Source organism: Paroedura picta, chromosome 5 (assembly GCF_049243985.1).
Source record: "Paroedura picta isolate Pp20150507F chromosome 5, Ppicta_v3.0, whole genome shotgun sequence".
Taxonomy (NCBI): Eukaryota; Metazoa; Chordata; class Lepidosauria; order Squamata; family Gekkonidae; genus Paroedura; species Paroedura picta.
In genome coordinates this window covers 7,206,804-7,221,948 of record NC_135373.1, presented here as the reverse complement: position 1 = coordinate 7,221,948, position 15,145 = coordinate 7,206,804, and the positions used below count along the sequence as shown (strand labels likewise).

General features: G+C 47.4%; 1 protein-coding gene and 1 long non-coding RNA gene across 2 annotated transcripts; one reads left to right on the top strand and one right to left on the bottom strand.

Annotated features, from left to right (window-relative positions):
• Nucleotides 1-1,011: 1,011 nt before the first annotated feature.
• Nucleotides 1,012-2,010, bottom strand: LOC143838823 (uncharacterized). The gene is made up of 2 exons (XM_077340730.1): nucleotides 1,813-2,010; nucleotides 1,012-1,731 (listed from the first exon to the last, which is right to left on the bottom strand). The coding sequence occupies exons 1-2, from the start codon at nucleotides 2,008-2,010 to the stop codon at nucleotides 1,012-1,014; spliced, it is 918 nt and encodes a 305-aa protein (XP_077196845.1).
• Nucleotides 2,011-5,142: 3,132 nt separating this feature from the next.
• On the top strand, nucleotides 5,143-15,013 carry LOC143838912 (uncharacterized). The gene is made up of 4 exons (XR_013231472.1): nucleotides 5,143-5,160; nucleotides 8,755-8,775; nucleotides 12,101-12,118; nucleotides 14,774-15,013. It is a non-coding gene; the product is annotated as an uncharacterized LOC143838912 (long non-coding RNA).
• The last annotated feature ends 132 nt before the right edge of the window (nucleotides 15,014-15,145 follow it).

Genomic DNA, 15,145 nt, shown 5'->3' with positions numbered 1-15,145 from the left:
GGCGGCATACTGGGCCGGCCCACGCCGCATCCCGTTCTGTTGCCCGCAGGTGCACCGTGGGGGGAGGAGGCGGCCAGGAGCCCACCATCCCCAGACGCCGCCTCTGATCCTGAACGCCAGGGGGACGACTCTGCAGGTGCGTAGGCTGACGCAGGGTCCCAGGGAGGGGGGACGACGGGACAGGTGTTGGCCAGCACCCCAACCCTCCCTCCCTGCCTGCAGGTGACGGCGGTGGGGATGGCGACGGCGCGGACGACGGGGAGGGACCGGCCTTGGACCTCGGGGCGCTCTCAGCCGAGGAGCGACTGCAACGAGAGCGGAGGCGGCGGCGCCGCGTGGCGCTCCTGACCACGGTCGGGGAACGCCTTTTGGAGCAGGGGCAAGAGGAGCTGGCTGAGCGCCGCCGGTTTGAGACTGCCCTCCTGGAGCTCGGAAGGGCGGGGGAAGCGCGGGAACGGCAGGAGTGGGAAGAGTTCAAGGTCCTGCAGCGAGAAATCATGGCCGGTCCTGCCGCCTCCCTCGCAACAGCAGCTGCGGCTCTGGAACGCATCACCACGGCCCTAGAGCAGATGGCACCCCTGGGCGCCGAGCCTCCTGCCGCCGGCGACAACCCACTGGGCGGGTCACCCGCTGCGGCTCCCGTCGCGGTGCCTGTGGAGGCCCCGCTCGCCATAGCACAGGGGGCAGAGGAGGGGGAGGGGGAGGGGGAGGGGGAGGGGGAGGGGGAGGGGGAGGGGGAGGGGGAGGGGGAGGGGGAGGGGGAGGGGGAGGGGGAGGGGGAGGGGGAGGGGGAGGGGGAGGGGGAGGGGGAGGGGGAGGGTGCTGCCGAGGATCCCCCCGCGCGGCGCCGGGGAAGGGGGCGCGGGAGGGCTGCTGGCATGGGCGGCCGGCGGGGGGCGCGGGCAGGGCGGGGACAATGACGGATGTAAGCGGCGCGCCACCCAAATCTAATAAATTGCCCTCCCGACAGTGGGTCGGCCCTTCACTTCACCTGTCATTCGCTGTCGTCATTCACCGGGCACCCCTCCGCGGCCTCCGCTCGAAGATGTATGCCGCCACGGCATCCCTGACGCGTTGACCCAGCTGCCGTGTGCGCAAGCGATCCCGGCGAGTAGGCAGCCCCTCCTCCTCGACCTCAATGGTCTCCCTCGGGGGCATTTCCAGACGGAGTTCGTGGCCATGTGCCTCGCAGATGTTGTGGAGGATGACGCAGGCTATGATCACCGGGGTGACGTTGGCGATGGCGGCCTGCAGGCATGACAGCAGGCATCGCCAGCGCGCTTTCAGCCGGCCGAACGCCCGTTCCACAACGTTGCGTGCACGGCACAGACGGCCATTGAAGTACGCCTCCACCGCGTCCCGCGGGGGGGCGTATGGTTTCATGAGACACCGCCATTGGGGGTATGCCCCATCTGCTACTATCAGGGATGGCACGCGGACGCCCTGCATCGTGACGGTAGGGTTCCCTGGGACGTAAGCCCCAGCGTCCATGGCGGCGCGCAGGTTGGACTGCTGGAAGACGAAGGCGTCGTTCCGCCGGCCACCCCAGCCTGCCTCTGCATCGATGAACCGACCACTGTGGTCTACTGTCCCCTGGAGAATGACGGAACAGAAGCCCTTCCTGTTTCCATATTCATCGTAACGCCTCCCGGGTGCACGGATGGGGATGTGGCAGCCATCGACGGCCCCGATGCAGTGGGGGAACCCTAGGCGTCCGAAACCATCCATTATCTGTAGATGACAGGGGTATTAGGGTTTCCTGCTACTGTCCCGTTCCACTGCCCGCCCATCTGCCGCGCCCTTTGTGCCTACCTCGCCGACCCTGTCTCCCAGGCACACTACCATCTGGTAGAGCTCCGCCTCCATCGCCAGACACACCTCCCATATGATCTCCCCTGCAGTGGCCACCCCAATGCCGAACTGGTGGGCGACGTCCCGATACGTGTCCCCTGTCGCTAGGTACCATAGGGCAATGGCTACCCTTTTCTCTACGGGGATGGGCAGCCTCATGTTGGTGGCTTGTCTCTCCAGTTGGCTCTGTAGGGCTGCCACAAGCTCCTGGAATGTGCTCCGCGTCATGCGGAAGTTATCGATCCAGTGGTCGTCACTCCAGCTGGCTGTCACATAGTTCTCCCACCAGTCTCGGTTGTCACATAGTTCTCCCACCAGTCTCGGTTGCGCCGCTCGGCCCAGCGGACCCTCGGGAAGCGCACTCCGGACAGAGCGTGCCACCGGCGGCTGGCAGCTCGCCTCCAGGACAGTGAGGCACCCCACCAGAGGCCCGACCTGTGCCATGCCTCCTTGGCTCGGTGCCCCCTCCGCTGCCATCGCCGGCGATGCTGTTGCCGGCTGGACGTGGATGTGGCCACCATTAGGGCCTGTACAGCTGCCGCCGCCGCTGCCCTGGACTCCATCTCGGTACTGCACCTCACAGCCACAGCGCTCCCTCCCTCCCCTCCCTGACCGTTACAACCGGCAGGACTGCGCCTGCGCAGGTTGCTTCCGCCCTTCCAGCCCTTGACCTCCAGCGCAGCGGGCGCTTCCCGGCGCAGCGCCGCCCTCGCCTCGCTCTTTGACGCCGCATCGGCGCCTCGACTCCCGCCGCTCCGGGTTTTGCCGCCGTCGCGCCCCGCCCCGTGCATAACCGGTATGCGTCGCGTCTTCCCCCTCCGCGTTTTCCATGTGACCCGAAATCGCCGTTTCGGCGGCCGTGCATAATGGGCCATATAGAAGATAGAGAACTTTTTTTTTGTTTTTTTTTCTGCCCCACAGAGTCAGACCAGAACCAATGGGTTGAAATTAATTCAAAAGAACTTAATTCAAAATGAATTCAAAATTAAACATCCAGAAGAAGTTCCTGACAGAACAGTTCCTCAGTGAAACAGGCTTCCTTGGGAGGTGGTGGGTTCTCCTTCTTTGGAGGTTTTTAAGCGGAGGCTAGATAGACATCTGACAGAATGTGTGGTAGGATGCCAGCGCCCCAAACTTCCAGTCATGCTCAATGGCCACCTTGTCCCCTGCCAGCTCTGTGGCCTCTAGGACATGGGACAAGTGTCGGCATATGTGCCACCTGTTTTCTGGGTAGGTTTCCATGATTGAGGCCATGATTTCCATGAAACCCCGAAGCCAGTTGGAAAATGGCCCTTCATACTTTGGTTTCTTGAACCTCTTGTGGTCTCTGCTTGCCTTTCTCTACAGCTGCTCTGGAACAATGCTGCTCCTGTGACTCCAGCAAGTGGAGGTAGCATGTGGTGCCTTAAATAGGTGCCCACGTGTGCGCCCATGTGTGGTGCCTTAAATAGGTACCTGGTGCACATGTTCACGGGCCTACCCACAGCCACAGCCACATCCTTTGTTGGCCGACGCACCACAGTGCCCACAGGCATCCCCAGCTTATTCGGGGCCATGCAGTGTCAGTGTTCTGATCTGGGCTGTGATTGTCCCAAATCTTAGAAAACTTTTCATTTACTTTCACCTTCTTTCTAGTGTTGGGTTATCTATAAAGAACACAGTTCCTTTTACATACGTTGTGCTAATTGTGCATGAAAGCAGTACTGAAAATGTCCTTGAAGTTCCCCTCCACCGAGTTCAATTCAGCTCTCATGTGATAGTCCTCAAAATTTCTGTAAAGGGGAACTGTTACTTTTGCCTGTCTTTTGCTCTGGCATATTGTTTGCATATGCTTATAAAAAATAGTGCCACTGACTCTTGGCATCAAGGTGACTTCTGGTTTTTCCAATTAATATTTATCCTTCACAGGATGACGTTTAACCTTTCCTGATTGGCAATCGTAAGGGTACCCTTGATCACGGTGGCATTGTATTTTATCGTCCAACCTTGAAACTCAAGGAGGGAGACATGGTATAAATACAGCTGAGGAAAGTCTTCTTTTCTCACCCCAGTGACTTCATCTTTGAAACTACCCAAGAGAAGCCAAGATGAAACTTCACATTCTTGCTGCTGTGCTCCTTGTCTTTCTCCTTTGTCCACAGGACAGTGAATCGGTAAGCCCCCTCCCCTTTTGCTTTGAACTGTACATGATAAGTTCCATTAAAGTTTATTAAGATTCTCAGAGATATTCAGTTTTCCAATGATTTCAATTAAGATGCATTTCGTTATTTACTTGTGAATAACAAGGAGCTATTTCTGCTCCTAATACACACCTGGGAAATGATGCTAGAGATGCTAAACTAAATATATTTACTAACAGTCTTTATGAACATTTTTAAAACTTAACTGAATTAAAAGTGCAGGTATTGTCTTAAATATCTGTTTTGTGGATAGGGCTGTCACTTTGGGAAATACAGAAACTAATGCAATTTCCCCCTTTCATTAAATTTAGCAAGCTCCAAGTCCACCTGTGAGTATTTTAAATCCTTTGTGTTTTAGCTGCATGCTTCATATTTTGTTCTTTGTGGTGTATTTGTAATGGATTTAAATGTTTGGAGTCCCTTTAAACTCATGCGTTCTGCTTCCTGCTCTTCAAAAGTCACTTTGGGAAATACAGAAACTAATGCAATTTTCCCCTTTCATTAAATTTAGCAACCTCCAAGTGCACCTGTGAGTATTTTAAATCCTTTGTGTTTTAGCTGCATGCTTCATATTTTGTTCTTTGTGGTGTATTTGTAATGGATTTAAATGTTTGGAGTCCCTTTAAACTCATGCGTTCTGCTTCCTGCTCTTCAAAAGTCACTTTGGGAAATACAGAAACTAATGCAATTTTCCCCTTTCATTAAATTTAGCAACCTCCAAGTCCACCTGTGAGTATTTTAAATCCTTTGTGTTTTAGCTGCATGCTTCATATTTTGTTCTTTGTGGTGTATTTGTAATGGATTTAAATGTTTGGAGTCCCTTTAAACTCATGCGTTCTGCTTCCTGCTCTTCAAAAGTCACTTTGGGAAATACAGAAACTAATGCAATTTTCCCCTTTCATTAAATTTAGCAACCTCCACGTGCACCTGTGAGTATTTTAAATCCTTTGTGTTTTAGCTGCATGCTTCATATTTTGTTCTTTGTGGTGTATTTGTAATGGATTTAAATGTTTGGAGTCGCTTTAAACTCATGCGTTCTGCTTCCTGCTCTTCAAAAGTCACTTTGGGAAATACAGAAACTAATGCAATTTTCCCCTTTCATTAAATTTAGCAACCTCCAAGTGCACCTGTGAGTATTTTAAATCCTTTGTGTTTTAGCTGCATGCTTCATATTTTGTTCTTTGTGGTGTATTTGTAATGGATTTAAATGTTTGGAGTCCCTTTAAACTCATGCGTTCTGCTTCCTGCTCTTCAAAAGTCACTTTGGGAAATACAGAAACTAATGCATTTCCCCCCCTCTCATTACATTTAGTCACTTCCAGATCTGTGAGCATTTTAAATCCTTTGTGTTTTAGCTCCATGATTCATATTTTGTTCTTTGGGGTGTGTTTGTAATGGATTTAAATGTTTGGAGTCTACAAACATTTGTTTGTATGTTTGTAGTCTACCCTACAGTGGGCTGGCCTCCTGGCATGAGGCTGTTAAACGTTTGGTTCTAGGGGTGCCCAGGGATCCATCATCTCCCTGCCAGGAGGGCAGATTCCTTGCCCCCAGTGATCTCATTTGTCCAAACTGCCTGCCTGGCTTTGGCACCCTGTGAGCCCATTTGTGAGCCGGTCTCTGATTGAGTGCAGCATCCTCAGTGCAGCAGTGCACAGACCAGGGAAATAATAAAACTTCCTGGGAGTAAGTAGATTTAAAAAATCCGTCTTTAGAACAAATCAGCCACTAATGCATCCCCCCCCCTTCATTAAATATAGGCCTCACCACCACCAGTATCAATGAGTATTTAAAATCTTTTGTGGTTATGCTTTATGATTCGTAATGTTTTCCTCGCTGGGGACTAGATGATGCCCCTCAGTTTTCAAATAGCGTTGCATTTCTCACTGTTCATAGGACAGCCCCATCTTTCTCAAGCACTTCTTAACTTAATCCAGATAAACTATATCCACGGCATTCCCCTGATCACTTTCTCAAAGATTGGTCTGACATGACTTGTATTGCGCAACCCATGCTGAATCTTAGAAATCACAGCTCTCAGTTTCAGCTGCTCAAGGACCGAGCGTTTGATTATTTGTTCCAAATTTTTTCCAGCTACAGATGTCAAGCTGACGGGTCAATAGTTACCCGGATCCTCCTTTTCCCTTTCTTGAAGATGGGGACAACATTTGCCTGCCTCCAATTATCTGGTACCTCACCTGTTCTCCAAGAAATGTCAAAAATAATGGACAGAGGTTCAGAGATTAAATCTGCAAGTTTTTTTAGTGCCTTTGGATGCAATTCATCTGGCCCAGAAGACTTTGTATCATTTAAAGAAACTAGGTGTTTATGGACTGGCCCCACACAGATCCTAGGCCACCATTCCCATCCCCCCTGATAGGTTTTTGCCACATTAAGCACTATTTCCCTCACAAGAGAAGACTCAGGAGAAATAGGAGCTAAGCTGTTCAGCCCTCTCTTTATCATCTGTTATAATTTCACTTTCTGGTCCTCGCATTGGATGCTACGCAATAACCTTTACACTTTTAATAGATGAGGCTACGCACTCCTCTTAGCTGCCGTTCCCACTCCCACCTTTTCAAAAGAGGTCTCTCTCTCATTTCTTCTTTTTCATTTCTCTTAGTAGAGCAATGAGTGCAGTCTGTTGGAGTCTCAGACCTTGCCATAGTTTCATTTCAGACACCGTTCCTTTTTAATTACTCTGTTCAGAAGGCCTATTATGCACGGCCGCTGAAACGGCAGCATGGAGAACGTGGAGGAGGAAGAAGCGAAGCAAACCGCTTATGCATGGGACGGAACGCAACTTCCGCAAAACCCAGAGTATCCGATTATGCACGCAGCTACTCCGGAGCCACTTCTGGTTGTGCCCTGGTCCCGGAAAGCTCCACTTTCTTCCACATCTCGCTAACGCGGCTTTTTCGGCGACATATGTTGACGCTGCGCCTGGTTGCTGCCTGCAGTGTGCATAATTGGTGATTTTAGCTGCCGCCATTCCACCCCGAATGCAGACCTTCCACTCCGTGTATAATGGGTCAAGAGGATAGCAAATAAGCAGGCTGTAAATTATTAAAGGGAGGCCAAGACACAGAGGATGATCCCGCACTGGTTAGTTAGTTAGTTAGTTAGTTAGTTAGTTAGTTAGTTAGTTTTATTACAGTCATAGACCAGCACAAGATGATACAAAAATATCCATTAAAACCGGGAATTAAATAATCTTAAAAAAAACAATACAAAATAGAATAATAATAAGGTATATAAACACAGCTGTCCAATTCACTTGAGATGATGCTCCGGAACAGAGCTAGTGCATTGAGGCCATGTGTCCTCACAGGGGACAGGTTACGGTGGTGAACTCTATTTGCCCTGGTTATTTGAATTCTGACAACGATGCGCCCCAAACATTGATTTTTTTTTTAAATGCTGGAAATTGGAATTGCGTTACAATGTAATCTCAACCTCCCTGCATATAAAAAAATGCCAGATTGGGACCCACAGTCCTGCGAAGGTTCACAGAGCTGACTGGGGCATGTGTTTTCTGTGGTGGCACACTATAGGCAGGGAGGAGCCAGGCCTTCTGTTTCCACATGGGCATGGTCTGGCATGGCCAATGCTGCGGCTGACGGTGACAAAGGGAACACAGAAAATATCCCTGTTCCCTTAATCTGGAGCACTGGATCCCTAAACCGAGCCATGCTTGGGAGAGGGCCAGGCCGGCGTTGATGTTATGAGGAAGTGGTGAATAGGCCCCCTGCCATATGATCACCCACCAGGCCTATTCCCCTAATGTGGGATTGGACAGACTGTTGTATTCCTGGGAGAAATAAACTCAAGAGGAATTAAAACAGTTTCTGTTAATGACAAGTATATTCCATGGAAGGACAAAGAGACGGTCCAAGGAGACGGTCCAAAGAGACGGTCCAAGGAGGTGGATGATCTTCTTTCAGAAAAAGGCATACAGATGGGGGCATATATATCCTGAAATTCTCTTGCTGAGATTATCACTAGGAATGGGTGATTTGGACTGGGAAACCTGGAGAAAGCTTCACCAGCTAAATCCCTCTCTATGTGTTGGAAAGACTGTTGTAGTCCCGGGAGAAATGTATTTTATTGGAATTATGAGAGTTTCTCTTAATGACAAGAATTTTCCATGGAAGGACAAAGAAAATGTACATGAAGGTGAATGATTTGTCTTCAGGGAAATGCATATCAAAGTGGATTTGATAAATATCCTGAAACTTTTGTGCTGAGATTATCACTAGGAATCTGTGGTTTAGATTAGGGAAGCAGGGAATAGTCTTGTCAGATAAATATACATATTGTTGTCACAGAAATACCAGAATATTTAAGGTATTCCAGGAAGAAATTAGGTCCAGGAGAATTAATGGATTTTTAATTAACATCTAGTATATTCCAAAGAAGGACAGAGATGGACAGAGATGGAGGTTGATGATTTGTACTGAGCTAATGGCACATGGGGAAGGGCGGGTCGGCATCATGCAGTTCTCATGCTGAGCAGATATCAGTGGTTCATCAGCTAAATCCTGTACCATGTGGTGGTCACTCAGAAAATATAAGAAATTATTATACAGGGTTAACATAAATAGCATTGAGCTGAACTTAATTGAGGGAAACAATAACACATCCTGGGAGTAGGTAGATTTTAAAAGTCCGTCTTTATAATAAATCAGCCTCTAATGCATTTCCCCCCTCTCATTAAATACAGAAACCTCCATCACCACCAAAAGTGAGTATTTTAAATCCTTGGTGCTTTTTCTCTATGATTCTTAATGTTTTTTTCTCTCTGAGGACTAGATGATGCCCCTCAATTTTCAGCTAGTGTTGCTATTCTCACTGCTCATAGGACAGCCCCACCCTCCTCACGTGCTTCTTAATGCTACACAATAACTTTTACACTTTAAATGCAATGTGACATTTTTATATGCAATTGAAAAAAAAAAACTAGCCTACTTACTTCTCACCATTTATCTTACACGTTACAGCCTCATCTTCCTCAAGAGATCACAATGCTACTTAAAATCCATTACGCTTTTAATAGAAAAAGTCACTGACTCTTCCTAGCTGCTAGCCCCCCCTTCCCTCCATTTCAAATGGTGGCTGCCTCTTCTATTCCTTTTTCATTTCTCTTGGTAAAGCAATTGGTGCAGCCTGTTGGGGCCTCAGCCCTTGTCATAGTTTCATTTCAGACACTTTGCCCATTTGATTATTCCTGTTAAGAAGATGATCACAAAGAAAAATACTCCAAAGTCCTACAGGGAGGCAAAGACGCAGTCTGTGATATTCCAGGAAGAAATTGGGTCCAGAGGAATTAACAGATTTTTTAATTAACATCTTTAATCGCTCCGCAGTTAATACAGTAAGGGCCCTGACCGCAGGCCCGGTCCGGGATGAGGAAGGGTGCCCATTGGCCCCTTCCCCTGGACTGACAAAGGGAGGGCCCAATCGGGAGGCGTGAAGCGCCTACCGATTGGGCCCTCCGCTTGTAAGTCCAGCTCCAAAATGCCAATCAGCAGCCGCGCTGTGCCTGGCTACTGATTGGCTGTTTGGCCCGGCAAACACCAACCAGGAGGCGCAAAGCGCCTCCCAACCCGCCCCATCCCCGACGACGGCAAACCTTCCCGGCACGGCAACCAAGTGAGGATCCAGGTCTTCTCTTTCCACATGGGCCGACGCTGCTGCCCACTTTGACAAAGGGAACACAGATAATATCCCTGTACCCATAAGAAGGGACACTGGAGCCCTAAACTGATCCATGCCTGTAAGAGGGACAGGATGGTGTTGATGTTATGAGGATGTATGATCCTGCCATATGATCACCCACCCAGCCTTTTCCCCTTGTTTGGAATTGGACAGACTGCTGTATTTCCAGGAAAAACAGAGGCCAATTCTGCACTGGGGATGATGCACTGGATCTTGGCTAGTGCATTGAGGCACTGTGTCCCTGAAGGGGACAGGTTTCAGTGGTGGAGCCTATTTACCTCGCGTTTCTGACAATCATGCACACAATCCGGAGGGTTTTTTTCAAAATATGCTTGACGTTGGTATTGCATCACAATGTAATCCCACCTCCTTGTAAAGGATAATATGCCATTGGAGCCTGTGGTGCTACGAAGCTTCACAGAGCTGACTGGCGCATATTTTGCTTGCGGTAGTACATGGTAGTGAGGAAGGATCCAGGCTTTCTCTTTCCATATTGGCCAATGCTGCTGCCCACTTTGGCAAAGGGAACACAGATAATATCCCTGTTCCATTAAGACAGGACACTCGAGTCCTAAACTAATACATGGATGGGAGAGGGCCAGGTCACCATAGACTTTATGAGGAAGTGGGGATTAGTCCACAGCGATACGATCACCCGCCCAGCCTTTCCCCCTTGTGTGGAATTGGATAGACTGTTATATTCCCAGGAGAAATAAAGTTGAGAGGAATTAAGAGAGTTTCTCTTAATGACAAGAATTTTCCATGGAAGGCCTAAGAGAAGGTCCATGGAGGTGCATGATCTTCCTTCAGAAAAAGGCATATAGATGGGGCGGTGTTTATATCCTGAAATTCTCATTCTGAGAATATCACTAGGAATTGTTGGTTTGGAAAAGCTGGGGAAAGCTTCATCAGCTAATTCATGTTCTATGTGGTGGTGTTACAGAATATTTACAACATGGTTACTAATGGTTTATATGAAATTTATTGTGTTCTAATAAATTATATTCCCAATAATTTCATATGAATATATTATTCTCTTTGGGGGCTAAATGATGCCCGTCAGATATTACCTAGTTTTGCACTTCTCACTCTACACAGTCCAGTCACATAATTCTCAAGAGCTCCTTAACCAAATGCTACGCAACAGCCATTACACTTTAAATAGAAAAAACATGGATTCCTCTTAGCCATTATTCCTCCCCTTTTTCCAAGGAGGGTTGTCTTTTATACTTGTTTTTCATTTCTCTTGGTAGAGCAGAGCAGTCTTTTGGGGTCTCAACCCTTGCCATAAATTTATTTCTGATATTATTCCTTTCTCAATATCTCTGTTCAGAAGATGATAGCAAATGAACTAAATTCCTTAAGGGGGGGCAAAGAGACAGAGGCCAATTTTGCACTGGCGATGATGCGTTGGATCAAGGCTAGTGCATTGAGGCACTGTGTCCCTGAAGGGGACAGGTGGACCCTATTTGCCTTGCGTTTCTGAATCCGGACAAAGACGCACACAACCCGGAGGGTTTTTTAAAAGAAATGCTTGACGTTCGTATTGCGTTACAATGTAATCCCACCTTCTTGCAAAGAATAATATGCCACATTGGAGCCTGTGGTGCTACGAAGCTTTACAGAGCTGACTGGGGCATATTTTGCTTGCAGTAGCACATGGTAGCAAGGGAAGATCCAGGCCTTCTCTTTCCACATGGGCCTGGACCAGCATGTCCAACTCTGCTGCCCACTTTGACAAAGGGAACACAGATAATATCCCTGTTCCATTAAGACAGGGCACTGGAGCCCTAAACTGATCCATGCCTGGGTGAGGGCCAGGTCAGTATATACTATATGAGGAAGTGGGGATTAGCCCTTAAGCCATATGATTAACTGCCCGGCTTTCTCCCCTTGTGTGGAATTGGACAGACTGTTGTATTCCCAGGAGAAATAAAGTTGAAAGGAAGAATTTTCCATGGAAGGGCTAAGAGAAGGTCCATGGAGGTGTATGATCTTCCTTCAGAAAAAGGCATATAGATGGGGCGGGGTTTATATCCTGAAATTCTCATTCTGAGAATATCACTAGGAATTGTTGGTTTGGGAAAGTTGGGGAAAGCTTCATCAGCTAATGCACGTTCTATGTGGTGATGTTACAGAATATTTAAAATATGGTTACTAATGCTTTATATGAACTGGATTGTGTTCTACTGAATTATTTTCCCATGAATTTCATATGAATATAAGCCTCATTTCCCCGTCTAATGAAGACCAAGAGAATAATAATGCTTACTGAGATCAGGTAGCTTCTTGGTATCTGTTTACAGTTTAAAGCTGCCACTAATGCATTTTCTCCCTCTTATTATATCTAGGAGATGCCACAGAGACCTGTGAGTATTTTAAATCTGTTTTGGTTTTCCTCACGCAACAGCCATTAGATACAGAGGCCAATTCCACACTGGCGATGATGTGTTGAATCATGGCTAGTGCATTGAGGCCCTGTGTCCCTGAAGGGGACAAGTTTCAGTGGTGGACCCTATTTGTCTTGCATTTCTGAATCCGGACAAAGATGCACACAACCTGGAGGGGTTGTAAGTAGATGAAGCCACGGACTCCCCTTAGCTGCCATTCCCGCCACCCTTTTGCTCCAAAAGAGGGCTTTCTCTTGTAGTTCTTTCTGATTTCTCTTGGTAGAGCAATCAGGATCGCCAGTTAGGGTTTCAGCCCTTGCCATAGTTTTTTCAGAGACTTTTCTTTTTGGAATATGTCTGTTCAGAAGAGGATTGTAAACAACTAGACTCCTAATTCCTAAAGGGAAGCAAAGAAACAGAGGCCAATTCCGCACCGGCGATCCCCTTTTGTGACGTCTCCATTGAATGGGAGCAGAGCAACCTACTCTACTATTTCCTGTGTCCCCATGGGAGACAGGTTGCAGTGGTGGCTCCTGCTTGCCCCAGGTTTCTGCAACCTGACACCACCACACCACACTTAATGTTTTTGAAAAAAAAATGCTGGAAGGTCCCTGTAATTCAAAAAAAATCCACATAGGAACCAATGGTGCTGCAAAGCATCATGGAGCTGACTGGGACATATTATATCTTTGGTGGCACACCATAGGCATAGAGGAGCCAGGCCTTCTGTATCCATATGGGGCTGGCCCAGGCCAGTGGTGATGTTAGGTTATTGGCCCCTGGTGCCATATGATCACTGAAATAATATCCCATTAATTTAAGTAACTTTAAGAGGTATTAAAAGAGCCTCTTGCGGCGCAGGGTGGTAAGGCAGCAGACATGCAGTCTGAAAGGTCTGCCCATGAGGCTGGGAGTTCAATCCCAGCAGCCAGCTCAAGGTTGACTCAGCCTTCCATCCTTCCGAGCTCGGTAAAATGAGTACCCAGCTTGCTGGGGGGTAAACGGTAATGACTGGGGAAAGCACTGGCAAACCTCCCCGTATTTAGTCTGCCGTGAAAACGCTAGAGGACATGACCCGCTGCTTGCACAGGGGATACGTTTACCTTTAAGAGGTATTTCTGATTCTAATGGAGATCAGGCAAGTAATGTTACTTTGAAGCACCTTGTGGTTTTTCTCCATGATTCACAATATTCTTCCTCTAGGGACTACATGATGGCCATCAGATTTCACCTCACGTTCTCCCTTCTCACTATGTATCCTGGTACACGGGAAATTCATCCTCCTCTAGTGCTTCTTAATCCTATGCTATTTAACATCCTTTAGCCCTGCTTAGAGCCTTAATGGAGGGCGGTATATAAATATAATAAAGATATATATATATATATATATATATATATATATACACACACACACACACACACACACAGAGAGAGAGAGAGAGAGAGAGAGAGAGAGAGAGAGAGAGAGAGAGAGAGAGAGAGAGAGAGAGAGTTTTTAATGATATATCCACAGGTTCCTTTTTTCTGGTATTCCCTCTCTTTAAAAAAGGGTGAGGCCAGTCTCAGGGGCTGGGATGCAGCCTTCCCTGGGCCCGTTCTGCACACATAGGATAATGCACTTTCATTCCCAGGCTGCTGGGATAATGCTGTGCTTTGGCAGCTGGATTTTCCTGTGCAGAACAGGAAAATCTACTTCTGAAGTGCACTGAAAATGCATTATCTATTTTGTGCAGACTAGGCCCTGGGCAGCCCTTCAAATGCTGGTACCCAGGGGACAGCCTTGCAGTCACAGGGCCCTCTCTCATCAAGGGTTTTTCCTACCAACAGAAAAATGCAGTCCAAGTTGGTCACCGTTTAACAGGTAGAACCCTCAGGCTGCCTTTTTCCTATTGTTGGGACATCAACCCCCCCCACACACGCACTTACTCAGAGCTAATCATCTCCAGTTTTAAGAATAGATTCAAATGGGTAGCCATGTTGGTCTGAAGTAGCACAATAAAATCAGAGTCTAGTAGTACCTTTAAGAGCAACAATAATTTATTCAGGGCGTGAGCTTTCGAGTGCAAGCACTCTTAGTCAGACTATGATCTTCTTACATGACAGGAAATATATAGCAAAAATCAATTGTTACATCACAACCAAATACAGCCAATGATAATCCTTTGTCAAAACAGCCAATCAATCCCCTAGAATTCGGTGTAAGAAGTGTTTCATTGGTCCCCCAAACCGGAACTTAATAGGGTAATGGCTCTTTTTCAAAAGCTAGTATTTTTCAAATGCTAGTATTGAAGCTTGTCCCAAAATCCAAATTAAAAATACTGGTTTTGTAAAAGAACACATCCCTATTGCCATCCATTATGATCTCAGAACTTTTACCATATCTCCGAAAAGTGCCACACCAACGGGGTTGGGCACATTCCTCTGAAAGCAACTGAAGATGGTGAAGAAATCAATAGTGCATGAACCAGCTAAGGTTAAACATTTCCTTGTGCTGAATGGGATTTAAAATAGCTTAGATTTACATGGCCCTACTCAATATTTGCAGAGAAATGAAACTGTGTACTCAGTGATGAATGCCTTCAGCTCAGATTCATTGGGAGTGTTATCTACTAATAGCTATCATTTACATTATAGGGCAACTAAGGGACACGACTTTTGTGAAGACCCCGGACCACGATGACGATGCCTTATGTTCTTCTTTACTATCTGCTCTGCGCTCACTCAAGACAATCAAATGACAATCGATCATTGCGAATCATAGTGGTGTTATCCAGATTCATTCTTGATTAGATACTGATTTTCTTGCCTTAAAATAAATGGCTCAGGACAATAAGAACTGTTCTGTTCTAGCCTCATGGAATGTGGAAAGCTTTGCAAAATAAAATAAAAAACTGCAACTGCAAAATAATGGTTTGTGAGATTTTCTGGATGGGCGCAGGAGGAAAATATGGCAATTTCCGCACAGAGTGCCTAATTGCACTTAGTGTCCTGCCCGCAATTGCGGGA